This window comes from Thalassophryne amazonica, chromosome 3 (assembly GCF_902500255.1).
Source record: "Thalassophryne amazonica chromosome 3, fThaAma1.1, whole genome shotgun sequence".
In the NCBI taxonomy this organism is placed as follows: domain Eukaryota; kingdom Metazoa; phylum Chordata; class Actinopteri; order Batrachoidiformes; family Batrachoididae; genus Thalassophryne; species Thalassophryne amazonica.
In genome coordinates, this window is record NC_047105.1 from 78,243,026 (window position 1) to 78,264,322 (window position 21,297).

Consider the following 21,297-nt stretch of genomic DNA (forward strand, 5'->3'; position numbering starts at 1 on the left):
TCTTTTTTTTTTGTGCTCCCGTCAGGGAAATTATTCAAATTTTCATGAAGGGTTTTTTTTTAACTTACTATTACTAACCCTACTCCTACCCCTAACCTTAACCACCTGACATCCCCCCCCCCCCCCCCCGTTTCACTTTTAATTTCATGTAGCCATCATGAAATGTATTAGAATAAATTTGTGCTCCCATGACGAAGATTTTGCACTTTTCATGACAATATCACAAATCAATAGATTAATGTATATTTCATGCTGCTGAATAACGACATGCTGTGAGACTGGGTTACCCAGGCATGCACATGGAAAAGTGTGTATCATATAGTACTCAACAGGTTCTTTACTAACAGTATTCAGAAAATGATATAGATCTGCTCAAGGAGCTTTTAGTTATTTTGGTCCTGCGCTTTGGAAGAAACAGTTCGATGACCCAAGAGCTGTCACTCCATATTTAAACGTAGGCTTGCAACTTTTCTCTTCTCTCAAGTGTGTAATTGGGTTGTAAACATTGCAGCAGTCTGTGCATGTTTGAGAATGCTCAATAATTTGGAATGGTTTCAGGGTTTGCAGGGTCTTGTGTTTCGGTGGCTGTTTTTTTTAATTTAAAAAAAATCTTTTTGTTTATTTCTTTTAAGTCATTTTTCATATGTTTTTCTTTGGTTATTTTATTTCATTTTTAAAATCTTTTTTTATTTATTTCTTTTCAGTCCTTTTTGAAAGAGAGTTTTTTCCATTAACTTTACCATTAAAATGTGGCTCATACTTTATTTCTTTAAAGCCCTTTGCATGATTATTGGATAGGAAATGTCATTTTTCATTGATTCGAATGACCTCAGCAAATCATTTTGAATGTAAACAAACTGCTATTTACAGCAGTTTTGCATGACATTGCTTGCTATTTCCTCAACCTGGTTAATTACAAAAATATATTTTCATAATGTTCATAAAGCATTAGTTAATTAGTTAATTCTGGTTATAACTAGTGGTGGGCACTGTTTGGCTAATTCAATAACCAATAATTATCGAGGCTAATGTTTTTGTTAGCAGATTAGTTTTTCAAATAAGTTTAAAAGCCATCAGCGGACCAATTATCTTCCAATAAATTTAGCTCTGATAACTTTCAGTCTGCTTTCTTTTTTTTCTTTTTTTTGCTCGTAAAGTGAGCAAAGTTTAACGGTCTAAAATGTTTGTAAAGCCTAAAATCAAATATTTTAGTCCCTGTTGTGTGCGGATCAGTGGTTTGTGACACACTCTCACGAGTGCCACTAGCTTAGCTTATGGCAAGCTAAAAGTGGACGCTCGCGTTTTGTCCGAACAACTATCCAGTTTCTGGGTATTCTGTGTTAGTACGCGCCCCATATGCTTGATGAATTCCTGTGCAAAACGTAGTTCCCAGACCTGCGATGACAGTGAATTTTCATGGGTAACATGGGTAATCTCATGTGTTTTTACACCTAAATGATCGCTGAAGTCTCACACTCATCCAGCAGCATCTTCTCATATTGGCAAATTCAGCACTGGATCAGGCGAAAGTAGTCTGGCGAGCTATCCCACAATGCCAAAATAGCAGAGATGTCGCTCCAACGAGAGCAGCACACTGAGCATGGTGTGGTTTGTGGCAGACTGGTTGTCACTTGCTGATGATGTCATCATTAAGCGCAAGATGTTATTGGCCGGTCGAAGCAGGGAGCATTGTGGGTAGTGTAGTTCAGGTTCACTTTGGATGTTACACTGTTACTGTCCACTCGACACAAACAAAACGGACTCATTTTAACACTATTTTACTTTATTTCTTTGTGGCTGACTGGATAATTTAATCGCCAAGACTCGGTGGGAGAGAGGAGATCTCACGGCGCAGTTGTGTTACAGAGGGACTTTTCTTCACCATTTAGACACTGTTTTGGATAATCAGGATGCTTTATGCATATTATTTTCTTCATGAATCCCACTGAACCTAACAGGTAAGAATTTATATTTACTACGTGTCTTTTACTCTGCCAGTCAGTACATTAATGGATGTATTTCAGTTGTTTAAGTCACAGGGTTCAAAGCGTGTGAAAAAAGCAGCAGCTTTTAGTTCATAAATGACGTGTATCTAATACCAAGATAAACTATGACTTGCAATACTGTGTTTACTGCTTTAGAAAGATGATGATAGTGTTTGGAGTTTTATTTTTTTATTCATTCATTTTTTGTGCAGTTTTGTTTTTTGTTTTTTTTTTGGTGTTTGTGATACTGAATTTACCCAGCAGCCCCTGCGGTGCTTAAAGTGAAACTGGTTTATCAGAAGACAACAGTGTAATCTAATGCAGCCGCATCCGAATCCATACTAAAAGTTATTGGTTATCTGTAATAAAGATAAATGTTTTAGCAGTTTATTGGTTTAGCGTAATCAAAGATAACTTTTCAGTTATCGGATTAATGGTCATCAAAGCAAACTTTTTGGTTAGCTGTGCCCACCACTGATTATAACATGTTATAGCTAGACAATTAGGGAATAACCCTGTTGTGTCTGATGATTTGCGGACATTGTTACTGGATTTTACAGTCACAAATTGATTTTTAACGGCAATAAAAAAAATCGCTGGTAAAGATGTAATTGAATTAGAATTAGTTAGAAGTCCTTATGTGATACACATTTCTGTTATTATTAGGTGTTAATAATAACAACACAATAATCATGTTTATTGTTACATAATTAGACGTTCATGGCCACCTAAAAGAAACATATTACTAATTTCTAAACTGCTTAAAAATGTTAATGAAACCTTAAAGAGTTTCTTAGAATTGTCTAGATAAGCATTAAAAGCATATTTATGGGGTTTGTGGATGAATGGATGCATGGGTGGATGGATGGATGACATTTATTGTCATTGTCATTACACGAGTGCAACAACAACAAGATTACATCCACACTCCAATTACCACAGACAAGATACAGCAATTAATCCACAATTATTACTTGTTTACCGTAATAATGGCACACATCAGAGTAAGACAACACATATACATTTGACATTGTTTATGTGCACTAAACTTGAAGCAGTCCGTCATCTGAATTGAAGCGATGTGAGTGTGTGGTAGCCGCAGCAACATGTAGTTGCGCTGCCGCCATCTTGGGGGAAACGGGAACCTACAGCAGGTAAAACTGCACAGCACCCCGGAGGGGGAAGGGAGTGGTGTGCAAGGGGGCCGAGATGGTCTGTGGGATGAAGACAGGAGGGGGTAGGGGGAAGGTGGGAGCATGCTTTCAGTCTCTGTCCATGTGTGAGTCAAATGAGTCAGTTTCTGTCCATGTGTGCTGGAGATGGAGAAGATAAGAAGGCAGCCGAATGTTCACCAAGGCCGTAGAAATTCTTCTGGAGCAAAACAACAGGGCATTTTGTCCTTCAGAGGCTGATAAGCCTGCCATGTTTATGGTTGAGTAGTGAAAACACATTTACAGCTTCACACGAATAACTCAATCCAATTATGAATATTCCCTGGTCTCCGACATCTTCCTTTGCAAAGTGTGCATTTGCTCCAAGATGTTATCCATTTTGCATCTGAGTTCAAGGGTTAATGCAGTCTGAGAATGTATCGCCTTGCCCGACTCATTAATTGTGACGGACAAGTGAGGGGTCGTGGTTCTGGTGGCAGCCGTCTTGCCAATTTTCCGGTAGGTCAGGGCAGCACATAAACCAATAAGTACCAGCCCTCCTACAATGAAACCAAATATAAATAAATCCTCAAGATCCTCCACAGAGAATGGCACAAAGCATGCGACACGCCAAGTCTCCCAGGAGTCAATAACATAGCCCGCAGGGTTGGTTCCATCTAGGCACGCAGGGTCCCCTAGCCCTGATTTCCTTGTTGAAAAAATGGTGTCAATAGCGTTCATGTTCTCAGTTTTCTAATAGTTTAGTCTACAGCTGCTGGTCCCCTTGTTGATATTTACTGAATTTATCTAACATTAAGTTATTATTTTATGCGTTATTAGGATTAATAGAGAATTAATTATGTGCTTATTAGCAGTTAATTATGCACTTATAAACATTTAATGATGCATTTTGCAGTTACTGGATCTGTTAAATAGTCTAATTAATGCATAATAATGTATATGAGGCAGTTTAAGGCTTTATTACTTTATTATTTATTTAACTTTTATTTAATCTGGAAGGTCCCACTGAGGTACAATATCTCTTCAGCCAGGCAGTCCTGGTCAAGATGGGCAGCAGAATATAATAATATATAATATATAAATATATATAAATATATATAATGTAATAATATATAATAGAAGTTTTTTTTTTGGGGGGGGGGGGGGGGGGGGTTCATATACACAAAAAACATACTAAAACACCAAAACACATAAAACACAGGGAATTAGTGGCTAAAATGAATTATGGAAAGTAAAAGCAAAATAACAATTACATTGTTCCCTAAAAACTGATTAAAAGAAAAATAGTTTTAAGAGAATTGAAAAGAGGGTAAACATTCCAACTTTAAAATATACTGCTACCCATAAAGCTATTTAATAAAAGCATTATTACTAGTTAACTAACACTTAGTTATTACAAAGACCTTAATATGAAATGTTACTGAAACTACACATCAATCTTAGGAATGTGATCCTGATATCCTCGAGTGCAGTAGCTCAGATATTCACCAGCTGCGCTGCAACACAATATGGTAACGTGTCCATTGGATCAGATGAAGCTTCTCACGTTTATGCACCGTGATGACATCTAGTGTTAGAATCACAGATATGCATTCCATGGTTGGGAAGTGCTGCCAGCTGTTTATGCTGCAGACACTGACTGGTTACTTCCTAGAGTTAGAAATTTTGCATTTCCCCAAATAACAAATGACATCAGTCCACATGTGGCTGATTCACTCAGTGCTATTCCATGAATACAGATCTTTCCTGTTCTATTGAACTTCCCTGTTCTTGTCACTGCAAGTTACTTTTAAGCAGTGAACGAGGCCCGGCAAGCAGGTTGAATGGGTGTTTCCAATCAGGACTCGTCTGACAGGAGTGACATCACCGCCAGTGAGAGGATGCCTCAAGGATGAGGAACACGTGTAAGGGAATCGCTGACACATCACCGAAAGTGGGCTTGTGTCACAGCGGGATCACTTTAAACCACTTAAAACAGAAGTTCTGATCGGTCACGTCATCAGAGAAACCTGGAATACTTCTGACCCCCACAAGCACAGGCGAAGACGTTCATGAGGATTAGGTAATCAAGACTACTGAGTAGGGTTAAACCAACACACACCTGCACAGATACTGAGAGCACCAATGACCCCCTTGACACGAGATCACATGGTGCACGACAGACAGAGCATGCTGCATCCTGCAGGAGGAAATCATTCCTTTTTCCCTCCTTTCTTCAAATCAGTTATTGAGACATCATCTGGCAATTCCTTTCATGGCACCACACTTCCTCCTCCTGTAAAACAATTTGTGCATGCCTGCACGTGTGTGTGTGTATGTGTCTGTGTAACCTGTCCAATACTTTGCAAAATCCCCCTGACTCCACTATAAGAGGAGGCAGCATGGAGACAGAGGGACACGTCGTTCCCGGGACTCCACCTCTGAGCGCACAACACACAGGTGAGTCTGCGCCGGTCTGGCTTGTGGTGCTGGTAGGATCAGAGCATCATAAAGGATGTAGTTTATGATGCCTGCATGGAGGACATAATGCCTTTTTTTTTTTTTTTAACTGCACTGGATCCCATTACAGGATATAAATATATATCAAAGTTATTGAATGACTCTACAGGTGGTTATTGCAGGTGTGGTGTTTTGGCTCGCCTTCCCTCCAGATAACTACAACGGTGAAGATGCTCTGCCTCCTCCTCCTCCTCCTCCTCCTCCTCAGCTGTCTGAGCCAACTTGTGGTGAGCCGCTCTCTGGAGCTGGGCAGCTGCACCGTCACCGTTCACACACACGAGCTACGCAAATATTACAACAGCATACGATCGACCGCAGTGAGTTAACAAAAGACACACACACACACAGAAAGCAAATTAATGATCAGCACATTAGAAGGTGCTGTCCAATCAGGCATCATAAAAACTAGCTATAGAGACTTATTGTGATGAAGGAGAAATAACACAAACATGTCTGTTATTTTTGTAACACTAAAAGTATGTTTCTGATTTCAAATATACACACTGTAAAATATTCAATATTAATATCTTCATAATAGAAAAACTTGTTGCAGTGTTAGTTTAGTTTAGCTGGTTCAGGTAATGACATTGGTAGTTTAATCTATAATAATGCATTCTTTTTATGAGTTTATACTATTTAAATTTAAAAGCTGTCGCATGAATGGAGTGAAGCTAAATTTAATTATCACACACCAGCCATACGGCCAGAAGAGGGGACATGGGAATCCATCCATGCACCATCCACACTTTCTTGTGCTCATAACTTGATGAAAATCTGTATGATTTTCACCAAATTTAAACTGGACAGCCCAGATGTAAGTATCTCATTTGAGTATGATTGAGTTTACTTATTCTTCTTGTTTTGGCTGTTCCCGTTAGGGGTTGATACAGCAAATTAATCATTTCCATCTCACCCTGTCCTCTGTAACTTCCTCTGTCACACCAACCGCCTGCATGTCCTCCTCAGCACATCCAGAATCCTCTTTGGCCTCCTTCTTCTCCTCCTGCCTGGTGGCTCTATCCTCAGCATCCTTCTCCCTATATACCCTGGGTTTCTCCCCTGCACATGTCTAAACCATCTCAATCTCACCTCTCTGACTTTGTCTCCAAACCGTCCCACCTGAGCTGTCCCTCTGATATGTTCATTCCTAATCTGCCACCTCCAGCTCTGCCTCCAGTGTTTTTGTTAGTGCCACCGTCTCTAAGCTTTATATTAATGGTCTATTATTTATTTGTTCAATTATAATTATTATTTTCAGCTGAAACAGCCATTTCTCATATGGCAAAATGTTACAATCCTGACACATAAATAAAAGTTTGAAACTTGACACATATGTCCAACAATTATATTTCAGCTGAAAAACAAATCAGAGGCCAATAAAATAAAGTTTTCCCAAATTTTATGACGTAGCCATTTACTGTGATGAAGATCTAAACATACATATTAATAGTTGGATAACACAAATTATAAACCTTCCAGGTTCACATTTTAAAAGCAGAACTGTTAATATACTATTGACCAAAAATCCCAGTATGGTTGTGTGGTTAGGTCAGCAACACGTGGGTGTTTTTATTTCAAAATACAGTATCAGAACACAAGAGACATACTTTAGTGAATATCTCCTAATTTATCTAACAAAATGATCAAACCAGCACAAAGGCAATTAAATGGGGGATGCTCCGCACATGAGTGTGCACCTTTATTTTCCCTTAAAATTGCAAAGTGCTGAAAGTGTAAATACCTGAAGGATGAATATGGCAAAAAATAAACTTGTTCATCACAACTGCAAATAGAAATTTTTGTACTATACTTGCAAAATATTTTGTCAGCTTCGATTTGCCTTCGATTTTCACATTTGTTTTTTTGTTTTGGTTTTTTCTTTTTGCATGACAGGTCGCTGAGGACAGTGAGATAGGGATCAGACTGTTGGATCGATCAGTGATAAAGGCCGTTCAGGTGGTGTCTGTCAACATGTCTTCCACACATTATGTGCATGTGCACTTGAACTGCTGTGATCTGACCTTTTGTGCGTCTGCCACAGGACGGAGAGACATGCTGCTTCATGCGGCTTCTGCTGCGTTTCTATGTTGAGAATGTGTTCAGCAGCTACGCCTTGGCTCAACCACAGGACCAGCGCTCCTCCAGTGCACTGGCCAATGCCTTTGTCACCATCAGACGAAACATCCATAAATGTGTAGGTCAATGCATATGTGTGTGATATATATATATATATATATATATATGAAACAGACAAAATATTTAATTTATAATTATGTTTTGCTCTGTTCAGCTCTGCCAATGTCATGCAGAAACCCAAGCAAAAATGGACACTCTGCATGCTGAGTTTGCGAAGGTACGTGAATGCAGAACAAAAATAAGCATAAAACAGGCACAGGGGCACAAGGTACGCACATCTCTGCAAATCCCACAGTGGACGACAGAAGGAGCAAGAGAGTAAACTGTGGGAGGAATGTGATGTTTGGATCATGTTTTCTTTACCCTGGTCCAGACTACACTTTCTCCAGCACTCTCTGCTCCAAAACACAGCTGATATTTAAAATCTGGTCATTTCCAGCTGTTAAGTGGCTGAACACACACTTAATACCCTATAAATGCCATTTTAAACATTAATATGCCAGCCAGCAACTTCTTTCTATGTAAAGATGTATATTGTAGAGGATGACCAGGGGCGTTGGATTGGGGGGAGGGTTAAAGGGTACTAGTATGTACCCAGGGCTCAGAGCATGGGAGGGGGCCCACAAAAAACTGACATTAAATACATTTTTGTGTTGCATTTTATTAATGTCCATACATTCATGTTGTAAAAGAATATAATTAGAATGAATGTATAAATGTTGAGAAACATAATTCTGCTCTAACAATAATAATGAAAGATCTCTGAGGGCCCTCCACCACTGCACAGTTGTACAATGGTTTAGTCCAGGCACACAGGCGGCACTCTGACACACACACACACACACACACACACACACACACACACACACACACACACACACACACACACACACACACATCCCAAACGGGATCTGACAGCATGAGGAGAGATTTTTAGATTTTAGATTTTTTTAAATAAGACGTCTTTACTAAAAAAAAAAAAAAAATCAAAGTCTGGATTTCAACAAAGAAGAGAAAAAAGAAAACTAAATGAGGGAAAACAGCTGCTAAACCACCGAGACAAAACCACCTCCGTTTTGGTCTCACAGGACGGCTTTGAGATGGTGTTCAGACAGCTGTCGGTGGTTTTTCCATCAAGTGATTATCCGAGAAATTGTGGATGTGCCTGGACATGCCAGAACATGTCCTGTGAGGCTTCATCACGGCGTTGCTTTGTGCCATGCTGCACCGCCGCGACGCGTGGAATTCCTCCGCACATCTGTCTCAATGTACCGAAAAAGTGCTGATGTCCACGTCTTTTCACAATTCCTGTGCTAGCCAGATGACATCCTGGATAAAACACAGCGTCCAGTTTGGAAATGAACGGCACATTCCACTGTTACTGTTATGTGTCGGACGCAGCCCGGAGAACCGACCAGCGTTTGAAGGACCCAGTATAAAATAAGCAGAGCACGGTACAAAGGATAACAGAGTTTAATAAACATAACAGTGAAGTGATACGAAAACAACAAAAGAGTGCACGGTCTGGCGTGGTGGATTGCGGTGCACTCCCAGCAGCGCTAACAGTCCGGAGCCAGAAAACTGTTCGGACCCAAGGACCCCGCCGACACCCCCCAGGTGGCCGCGACAAACCGAGTCTGTGAAAGAAGAAATCATTATGTGAGTCCACACTCAACACACAGAGAGACCACTCAAAGGTGTACAAACAGCAAACACTTCCTGGCTTAATTGCAAATCAGCTTCCCACCCTGCAGGCATAGAACACCCCGTTCACAAACCTCCACTGCAGTGGAAGCTGATTTAAACGACTAACATACAGCTCAATATAATAAGGTGTGAGGGACACCACATTTACTGACTGTATAAATGTTAGTCACAAAACCAAACGTACCTCAGGAAGTGTGCTGACCAGTGTTGCCACAGTTACTTTGAAAAAGTAACTTAGTTACTTTACTGATTACTCAATTGTAAAAGTAACTTAGTTACTTTACTGATTACTCAATTGTAAAAGTAACTAAGTTAGATTACTAGTTACTTTTTTAGTTACTTTTCCCAGCTGCCGACAACAACCCTCTGCCACCTCAACATGACAATGATACCTGTTTTGCCAAAACTCACTTTATAGTCACCCTTTCTTGACTTCAATGAAAATAAATACTTGTTTTATAAAAAGTAAATAAAGACGTCTTTCTTGACCTCATATTTAACTGTTGACAGCACTGTAACAGTAAAACTTGCAATTTCGAGCCTACATTGTTTATAAAGGTAACTATTAAATTCTAACATTTTTCTAACATTTAAATTCTCTCTAAACATTTTACTTGTCGAAATTATTATTATTTTAAGCAATATTAGTTGTAGTAAAAAACGGCTTCAAAATTGGACCTTTAATCTAGGGGTGTTGTGGGGGAGGGGGCACATCCTTGCCCCACGCCCCCATTCCATCTAGATTCGCCCCTGCTTTGGCGTTTGAGCACAAAGAATGGATAACATTTATTTATGCAGAAAACATGACCAGATTTACAGGTAAGAAAGTTTTATTGCGTTTTCACATCATGTGGTCCTCAGAAAGAGAGTTTAGGTGCATTTGAGTGGAAAATAGTGTTAGTTGTTGACGCGTCGCGGAGGATCAGCTGTTTTTAACGACCAGATACAGAGCGGCTCAGCTCAGAATTCTAAATAAAGGAGGAAAAAAAGTATAAAAATGTCTTTGTAAAGTTCAGTGCAGGTGTGCTGATCACCGCGCTTTAAGAGGTGAGGACGAGTCGAGCAGCTGCAAAAAACCGCGGATTAAAAGCTCACAGCTCGCTTAAAGTGGGCAGTTCAGTCGAACCCCGACCCCCTGCCCACAGACCAAGTTTAATGCTGTTATCGACCCACAATGAAAAATAATAGTAACGCACAGTGACATGGAGAAGTAACTTTAATCTGATTACTGATTTGGAAAGATTAACGCGTTAGATTACTCGTTACTAGAAAAAGTGGTCAGATTAGAGTAACGCGTTACTAAGTAACGCGTTACCGGCATCACTGGTGCTGATGAGCGTGAGACCTCACCCCCTCCTCTTTCACAGACCATGCATCAAACCTGGACGTTCTCTGCATCCACTGATGGGAGATGGCTCTAGAGACGACGATCTCACCCGTCTGGTCACAAGGTCGAGTCTCTGGCAAATACACACTGTGTACTCCAGACTTAAATGCTACCATGTTCCAATCCATGTAGATGCACCACAGCTGTGAGTCCTGACGAGCTGCACGTGATCAGCCTCAGGTGATCAGGGTGAGGTCCTGATAAACTCAGCTACACAGCCACTCAGTCCCAAATGCGCACCACCTGGGAGGAAACCAAAAGACAGGAACAGAAGACACACAAAAGCCAGCCAGGCACGCCAGCCACAACAGCACCCCACCCTCACGGGAAGCCTCCCGGCGACCACACAAACCTGGCCCAGGAGAAACACCCCCCTCCAGCGACCATGGCTGGAAACCGTATCTGCATTCGTCTTCCAACAGAATCTTCATTTAACAGAACGGTTGATGTCTTCTCCTCTGGCTGCATCTTTGCCTTTGTTTCTGTCAGTCACTTAGCACAGGTGTGGCCAGGAGTTCTTAAACCTGTGCGGTCAGCCTTTGTCCAACCATGTTCAGTCTGATTAGTCATAAAACAAAAAAGACAAACATAAACAACCAAACCACCCCCCCCCCCCCCTCCCCAGGGGACCGTCCCATCAAACCCCGGGAGGAGGAGAAAAGAAAAACACAACCCAAACTTAAGCTTGCAAATAAAAACGCTAACACCACCCCACCCCCCTCCCCAGAGGACCGTTCCATCAAACCCCGGGAAGGGGAGAAAAGAAAAACCCAAACTTAAGCTTGCAAATAAAAATGCTAACACCCCCCCCCCCCCAACGACATGTAGGGACCAACACCCCCCAGAGGACATCCCGCCAGCTCCAGGAGTAATAACCACAGCCGAGGTCCCTCTGGGATCCAACGTCACCCACGGCGACTCCCAGCGCCTCCCAGAGGACCATTCCATCAACCCCAGGAGACGCCTCCCCTCATGACCAACGGACCCAGCCCCGGCCGTCTATGGCTAGATGGACCCACAGCCCTTTCCCCCCCAGAGGACACCACAGTCACAGCCTGAGGGCGGAAACTGGGGGGAAAAACAAAAGGAAAGGAAAAAAACATACAAACAAAACAACCCCAACCCCACCCCCTTGGCGCAGTGGAAACTGGAAGCACGTCCAGCGTCACCAACCGTGACTATACCCCAGAAGCCAACCGGGAGGAGTGGAACAGCGGTTATGGCAGACGGCACAAAACGGCGCCACTCCTCCGACTCCCAAACCAGCCACCAGCTGCGGGTATATTCCACTGCCCCAAACCTCAGCCACGCCGATGGCAGACGGCTCAAAGGCGCGCTGAAGCCGGAGGTGGAACAGGGAATCAACAAACAAAAAAAAACAACACCCCGAACCCCCCCCCCCTCCCAGGTGCAGAGGTTACCAGGGAGACGCCCAGCATAACCAAACTGCACCACTCCAGCAACGCCGACACGTACGGCTCACCCGGCTGGAGTCAGAGGAGAAGAGAGGGCATAACAAAAAACAAAAAAAAAAAAGAAAAAACAACCCAATTACCCCCCCATCACCCCCCAGGGGACCGTCCCATCAAACCCTGGGGAGGTGAAACTAAAAGAAATAAAAAGAAAGACTAACAGACTAACATAAAGTCGCTTGGGTCCTTTTTGTGCTCCAAACAGACTGCAGGGACACGACCCCAGACACTAATAGTGTAAAAAAAAAAAAATCCCACACAAAAACCAACAAGTGATGTATACCGTTAAGCTCAAACAAATGGAACACACCTGTTCCAACTTAAGAGCTTAACGGTAATGTGACTCAGTCACCAACAGAGGGAGCCAGAGTGCTAAAAATGAAAAACCCCCTTTGGTGACAGAAAATAATTCATGCTGCTTTTCCTGTGAGCAGCTGTGTGTAACACACAACCAAAAACGTGCTCAACTAAATAACGCCGGAGCTAAACAACAGACGCAGTAGCTATCTTTACCCGGGGAAACGGGGCTAGAACTGTAACACAGGAAGCTCAGCGACCCGTGCCACAGAGCTCCGCCGTGCGCGTTCACCCATTACAGACACACTCTTGCAGCTCCCGTTTAAACCTCTTATCCGGTCGGAGCGTGACGCGAAGCCGTCGCCAGTCACACTCTACCACGACCCACGGATAAGGCACAAACACAGGAAACACGGCTGCAAGAGAGCACGAATCAGTATTCAGTAATGGGTTCTCAAACACGCACCATCCGGGCGGAGAGCACCCGCAACTGATCCGGATAACTTCTGAACATCTGCTGCCGCCTTCCCGGTGCGTTACCGTCTCTGCTACCGCTGGGTCCGTGATGTTTGGCCAGAGACTAAAACGGAGGTGGTTTTGTCTCGCTCCAGTAGCGAATCCATCGTGACGCGCGAAGCCTCCGCTCAGCTTTCCATGACAAAATCTCTTGTTAAAAGTGAAATCTGCCGGAAAATGGCTGATGTCCAGCTCTTGTGATAACCAGAGAAAGACCACACGACGGTCTCGTATCCACAGAGCCATCAGCTTAGAAATGATCCAGTGGTTTGTGCCGCAACGTCGCAGCTCGGAGCGCGGCGCACCGACCGTCCTTAAAGGGGTCCTTAAAGCTGTGTAAAGTCCTTATTCTCTGTGAAGCCTGTAAAATTTTCACCAAAAGCCAGATAACTTTTTTGAATGGTTTCCAGGTGCCAGTCTCTAACAGCTTCTGAAAAAATTCTGATGGAAAAAAGTCCTTTTCATTCCGCCATTTCCAGACAATGAAAATCCGATGAGAGGGCGGGACCACTCCTTCCACAAGGCGTGCTCACAGGCGAATGACGTCACCGACAGGCGTGGAAAAACTCACGCATGCGCACGAGGGTTCAAGCATGTCTGACGTAAAAACATATGAATGAAATCCATATAGTTTTTTAAAAAAAATAAAAAGGACCATTACTTTATGGACACACCACGTATATTCAAATTCTACATGCTATTCTTTAAAGGGATGTATTTTCCTATTTTTGTGAAAATTTGTCCTCACTACTGTGGTCACTGAATCACACTAGTTGAAAATATTGAGATTTTCCAGGCATTACAACACACTGAGGGGAAGTTCAGTTTTTTTCCATTTCATCAGATCACAAAGTTGGTGAGGCAGTGACGAGCGCATGCTTTATGCCTCATGAGCAAATAGAGCACATATCTGTAAGAATGTACAGGGAAAATGGAAACAATAGAAGGTGGTGCACTAAATGTGCTCATATGCTGTGATTTCCGGTACGCACTTTCAGTTCTGTTCACTAAACATGCCCAACAACATATAGTAAGTTGCTCTAATTTTTTTGATACAAGGTGATGCCAATTACTGGTTGAAAAAATAGGATCAATAAATCTTATTGTTTTGATTGTGTTGAATGTTTGGCCTCCAAAGTAATGGTCAAACAAGGTCAATGTCCATGGGATTCTATATGACATATGACACTCCATAATGTGATAAATAGACATAAGAGCTGCACTGTAAAAATTATCAGGGTGATTCATCAGGGTCATTCTTAAAAACGTAAGTTCAGTTGCTGCCTTAAAAACATAAGTAAACTCAACTTCAAGAAAAGCTTTAATTGAATTCAGAAAGGTAACTTCCTGAGTTATAAGTTATATCAGTTGGCAGTTGGCAACTTATATAAGTTACCCTCCTGAGGAGAATTAAAGCTTTTGTTGAAGTTGAGTTTACTTGTGTTTTTAAGGCAGCAATTGAACTTACGTTTTTAAGTTGAATCACCCTGATCATTTTTATGGTGTGGTGCAAACTATTCCTTCATAAAGCCCTTTTAGTTCAACCAACACTTTCCATCACGTTTTACCAAAACTGGAATAACTAACTTTTGACACCTGTACAACTTGAAACTGACGTTTTGCCGTTTTTACCCCATAACATTCAGTCATAGATGGTCCAAACTATATTTTTTGGAATCTTTATGATCAGATAAACAATATGGTTTAATTTTCAATATGATTGAACGATGTTTGAATTTGGACCCATCTAGCCTTTGATTGGCCCTACCTGGCTGTAGCTACCACCCTGGGATGGTCACCATACATTCTTGTGTAGGCCATGGTACACTGAGGCTTTAGTTGTTTTTTGGAGGGCCACCTTAAATGGTACCAAATCCTTCCTAGGCCCATGGACTAAAACTGCAAACACAACTTCCACACATTCTTAGATGTTTATTTAATTTGGTTTAATTTTTAATGCCTGTTTGTCTTTGTGTGTATGTTTGTGTGCGAGCAGCTGGAAGTCAAGAAAGCAGCTCAGAAGGCAGTGGGAGAACTAGACACTGTGCTGGACTGGCTAGAAGGACTGGGACAGACCAGCTGAGACACAAAAACCATTACTGCTGCAAAGTGATAATTATTACCCGAACATTACTTGGAAGCAGAGTGAAGATCACCATTTTTACTGCTGTGTCACTGTGCATTTCTTTATTTTGAACTTGAATTCATGTGTTTGCTGTCGTTGTCCACTGACACGTGTACTAATACATTATTTATAACACAGAATGTATTTATATTTATCAAAGTGAAAAGCATTAAACTGCTGTATCTACTGTATACTGATGAAGCTATTAAATTTGATATCAATTCCAGGGCGATTTTTTTTAAGTTGTCACAGTGAACAAATGTTTACTTGAAAAAGGCATTAAAAAATTGATCATCTTTCAGATGTGGTGATTTCTTAAAGCTGCAGTGTGTAGGAGTCAAAATTTTGTTTCCCTTCACATTTTTGCTTGGTTAGCGGCTTGGGATTCATGCTCCCTTGTTGTTCCATGTGATAAGCAAAATGTTTGATCCTGCATTTCACAAAAATGGGTGTTTTCAAACTGCCTGTACTAGCACCCAGTAGACGGTGTGTGACGAAGGCAGTCACATTAGCTCTCCCTTAGACACAGTGTGCAGGGGAGCAACCACCAGTTCCTCTTGTCTTCTGGCTGTGCTGCAAAATGCAGAAAATGGAGGAAGTACTGTACTATGTCCTTTTTGGGATGCTATATCAACATGGGGTCTCAGTGAGTGGGCCCCGGTCCCATATAGATTTAAAGAGTTCATTCTAAGCTTAACACATCACTTCATTGCTGCAGGTAGTAATACCACATGAATGAAGAGATGGCTATGAATGGTGTATTACATATCTGCTAAGAAACACTCTTAAATCCTACGCTTAACAATAATTTCACTAATCACTCACTCACTCATCTTCAACCGCATATCCAGGATCGGGACGCGGGGGCAACAGCTCTAGCAGCAGACCCCAGACTTCCCTTTCCTGGGCCACATTGACCACCTCTGACTGGGTGATCCCAAGGCATTCCTAGGCCAGTGTGTAAATATAATCTCTCCACCTAGTCTTGGGTTTTCCCTGGCATCCCGTCCCAGATGGACGTGCCTGGAACACCTCCCTAGGGAAGCACCCAGGGGGCAAACCACCTCAGCTGGCTCCTTTCAACATGACGGAGCAGTGGCTCTACTCTGAGCTCCCCATGAATGACCGAGATTCTCACCCTATCTCTAAGAGAGACACCAGCCACCCTCCTAAGGAAGCCCATTTCAGCCACTTGTACCTGCGACCTAGACCAAGCAGAGGGAAAAAATATGGACTCACTCAATTCTGAGGAAAAAATTATGGAATCATGAAAAACAAAAGAACGCTCCAACACATCACTAGTATTTTGTTGCACCACCTCTGGCTTTTATAACAGCTTGCAGTCTCTGAGGCATGGACTTAATGAGTGACAAACAGTACTCTTCATCAATCTGGCTCCAACTTTCTCTGATTGCTGTTGCCAGATCAGCTTTGCAGGTTGGAGCCTTGTCATGGACCATTTTCTTCAACTTCCACCAAAGATTTTCAATTGGATTAAGATCCGGACTATTTGCAGGCCATGACATTGACCCTATGTGTCTTTTTGCAAGGAATGTTTTCACAGTTTTTGCTCTATGGCAAGATGCATTATCATCTTGAAAAATGATTTCATCATCCCCAAACATCCTTTCAATTGATGGGATAAGAAAAGTGTCCAAATATCAACGTAAACTTGTGCATTTATTGATGATGTAATGACAGCCATCTCCCCAGTGCCTTTACCTGACATGCAGCCCCATATCAACTGTGGAAATTTACATGTTCTCTTCAGGCAGTCATCTTTATAAATCTCATTGGAACAGCACCAAACAAAAGTTCCAGCATCATCACCTTGCCCAATGCAGATTCGAGATTCATCACTGAATATGACTTTCGTCCAGTCATCCACAGTCCACGATTGCTTTTCCTTAGCCCATTGTAACCTTGTTTTTATCTGTTTAGGTGTTAATGATGGCTTTCGTTTAGCTTTTCTGTATGTAAATCCCATTTCCTTTAGGCGGTTTCTTACAGTTCGGTCACAGACATGACTCCAGTTTCCTCCCATTCGTTCCTCATTTGTTTTGTTGTGCATTTTCGATTTTTTGAGACATATTGCTTTAAGTTTTCTGTCTTGATGCTTTGATGTCTTCCTTGGTCTACCAGTATGTTTGCCTTTAACAACCTTCCCATGTTGTTTGTATTTGGTCCAGAGTTTAGACACAGCTGACTGTGAACAACCAACATATTTTGCAACATTGCATGATGATTTACTCTCTTTGAAGAGTTTGATAATCCTCTGCTTTGTTTCAATTGACATCTCTAGTGTTGGAGCCATGATTCATGTCAGTCCACTTGGTGCAACAGCTCTCCAAGGTGTGATCATTCCTTTTTAGATGCAGACTAACGAGCAGATCTGATTTGATGCAGGTGTTAGTTTTGGAGATGAAAATTTACAGGGTGATTCCATAATTTATTCCTCAGAATTGAGTGAGTCCATATTTTTTTCCCTCTGCTTGGTCTAAAAAGTAACCGTCACTGACTGCCACAATTTTTTTTTCTTGATATCTTATAGTGTTTCTTAAAGCCAGAAAGTTGCCATTTGAAATGACTTCAGTTTTATGTCATGTCTGTGATCTGCTTTTTTTCTACAAAATTAAACAACTGAATGAACATCCTCCGAGGCCAGTGATTCCATAATTTTTGCCAGGGGTTGTATGTTACCCTGTAACATGATAACTAAGCATGATACATTGTGCAAACTATTCCTTTTTAAAACCCTGTTACCTCAACTAATAATTTGCATCATTTTTTACCAAAATTGGAGCAACTTTAACTTTGACCCCTGTACAAACTGAAACTGACCTTTGTCACCATTTTTGCTGTTTTTACCCCATAACTCCTAATCATTCAGTCATAGATAGCCCAATCTATACCTTTTTGGAATCTTTACGATCACACAAATAACGTGGTGTAGTTTTCAAAATGATTTCAGCATTTTTAATTTTGACCCCTGTGTAATTCTTCAATTGACCCCTACCTGGCCACCTACTGAAAATTCAAGTGGCCAGTCGGTTTGTTCAAAAGAGCAATGTCTAAGGAGTATTTGTACCAACGTTGGTGCTTGTATTACCATTTGCACGATTGTTTCAGTTATCTGCTGCACTAAAACAGGAGATGTGGGATTGAAATAATAGTAAAAATTGTGCTGTTGGTGTAACAGTATACTATCCTATAAAATGTATTATACTGTACACAGATAAAGTGATATAGCAGTTAAATCTCCTGTTTTGGGTCTGTCTCTCTCTCTCTCTCTCTCTCTCTCTCTCTCTCTCTCTCTCTCTCTCTCTCTCTCTCTCTCTCTCTCTCTATCTATCTCTCTCTCTTCTGCTTCAACCAACAGGCTCATTCATAGCACACTGTCTCTATTCATCAATCAGACTCGCTCATACTGCCCCTAAACCCTCATATGGTCCTGTTAGCCTGAAAACACTTTTTAAAACTCTAGTCCTACAAAGCATACAGTCATAAAAAACGTGGATAAGCAGTTTTATTTTTCCAGGATTTATTAGCCCCCACTCCCAATATATCAAATGGGTATATTTGTGAGGGACTTTCCACTTTTCATCCAGGGATAGATATTTCTGAACATTTTTCTGCATGAGCTGGACATGCCAGAACATGTCCCGTGAGGCTTCATCAGAGCCGGCCCAAGGCATACGCCAACTACGCGGTCACTTAGGGCCTCCACGCCACCAGGGGGCCCTGAGAGCACCGAGACGTTGTGATAAAAAAGTAAATATATACATGAAATTAAAATAATATTGAATAATTTAAACAAAATTGTATTACACCCGAAAAAAAAAAATTAGATTGACAAAATACCAATACTAGGTTAATTGATGCCTCCTGTTGGCTGCTGCCACTGTTGGGCAAATTTAGATGCACCGCTTGGGTCAGGTGGTCGATGACTAATCGTGAGGAACAAAGTGAGTGCAAGTCATGTCTCAGAAAAGAAATTATCCCTCTGAAGCGGAGAAAGGAAAAAACAAGAACTTGGAAGACGAGAAAAAACAACAAGACAAAGGTAGGTTTGCATGTCCAATATTACAATTTCTGTTGTCATTATTTGCGAAATGCTCCGTTCGTTTAGTGTAAAGTGCTTTAGGTGTCTTAAAGTCAGAGGCGATTGCTCTAAGACTGCAAGGGAAGCTCAGCTTCCCCTAAAATGTCAAAAAATAAGTGATCAAATATATACTGTTGTGTGTACATCATTGATTAAATATGCACTACAACGCGCTTAACTTTTGTTCAGAATCAGCTTCTTATCACTGGTAACGACGCGGCTTTCCTCTCACTCAAACCCGCACAAAGAGTGCAGCGAAACGAGACGAGTCATTGGATAAATGCTGGGCTTTGTCCCGCCCATCGGAATCTCAGCGTGTCTGGGGGTCTATGGGGCAGTGGGCTGGCCTCGGTCGGCCCGGACGCTCAGCTTCTGCATGATGGTTGGATGATCTGTCTGAGGCTGAATCCCTTTTTGATTGACAGCGAAATGAGCGAATCAGCGATCTTCTGGTGTAAACATCCGTGGGAGCATTTTTTAATTTTCATTCTGTTCTGAGTTGAACCGGAGACTTTCGTAATCCTCTTAGCGGCATTTTCTTTGTTAAAACGACTAGCGACAAATCGAGCTTCTATTTCTGGTGGGTTTTTTTGTAGCTGCTTGTGTTTGGAGACTGACTTCTATCACTCTTTCTGACTTCTATCGCAGTTTCTGTCCCTACCGAGCAGCGGGTGCTGCTGAGCTCCTCCACCGTCACAAAGCACTCACAGGTGGACACACTTCACACTAGCCTCGCGCCAGACCCAGCTAGCGAGCTAGCTAGGTAGCAAGCTGCATATAATGGCAGACAATTTGAATGTTGTGGACCGGATTTTGGCGAAGCCATTTGATAGTCTTCCTTACGAAGAAAAACTTAAACAGCAGGGCAGATCAACTCCTCAGATTAATTAGGTGCAAAAGGTGTGGAAAAGTAGCTCAGCTTTCAATGGTTTGCAGGCCAAAGTTAAAGCAATAGCCCCCAGTGTAATGTTTGTGCATTGCTATGCACACACATTGCTGTTATGTTGTGGATTTCTGTGTTCATTTTGGAGATTATTTAAGTATTGTATTTATTATTTAAGTATTTAATTTTGATTACAACTTTATTTTTCTGTAAGAATGTGAATGTCATTTGATTCTATTTTGTATTTGGATATTGAACATTTTGCACACCATTGCACATCTGAAAGAAATTAAACTATTTAACATGTTTACTATAAATGCAGTCTCCTGCCTGCTGATGTTACTTTCAAATAGTTAAATTAATGAGCCATACTTATACATCACTCTGTATGTAGAAGTTAATTAAAACATATTTATGAGTTTGCTACCCCTTTAAGGTTAAAAACAAGAATGATACCTGTATGATGTAAGATAATTACAAATAATGCTAATGATTGTGGGTACGTTACACACATAGTGTAGCCTATAGAATAATGAGGCATCTGGTGCTGAGGTGATGGTAGGGGGGGCCCAAATGAAATTCTGCTTAAGGCCCCATAAAGGCTTGGGCCGGCCCTGGGCTTCATCATGGGACATGTTCTGGCATGTCCAGCTCATGCACAATCACAATCGGATATTGTGACATGACTGGAAAGCAACCGGAATCCGTCTGAAATCCACCTGAAAGCCGTCCTGTGAGACCAACACTGAGGTGGTTTTGTCCCGCGTAATGAACGGCTCCGTGGCGCGTCCCTCTGCTTTTCTTTCCATGAAAAAAACTCCTGTAAGGGTGGAATGTGCCGAAAAAGTGCTGATGTCCACATCTTCTGCCTTTTTGTGAAAGTCAGACGAGGTCCCGGATCAACAAAGCCTTCACGTTGGAAATGATCTGGTTGTTTCAGCGGGGTGTCAGCCTGTCGATGGGGGCTGGACCAATGCTCACACAAAGCCTGCTCACAGGCGAATGACGCAACCGAC

At 41.8% G+C, this 21,297-nt stretch overlaps 1 protein-coding gene across 1 annotated transcript; it reads left to right on the top strand.

Annotated features, from left to right (window-relative positions):
- Positions 1–4,328: 4,328 nt before the first annotated feature.
- il19l (interleukin 19 like) lies at positions 4,329–15,595 on the top strand. Its single transcript, XM_034166910.1, has 5 exons — positions 4,329–5,973; positions 7,550–7,612; positions 7,698–7,850; positions 7,947–8,009; positions 15,168–15,595. Exons 1-5 carry the CDS (start codon positions 5,827–5,829, stop codon positions 15,252–15,254), a joined length of 513 nt encoding a protein of 170 aa, XP_034022801.1. The 5' UTR covers positions 4,329–5,826; the 3' UTR covers positions 15,255–15,595.
- The last annotated feature ends 5,702 nt before the right edge of the window (positions 15,596–21,297 follow it).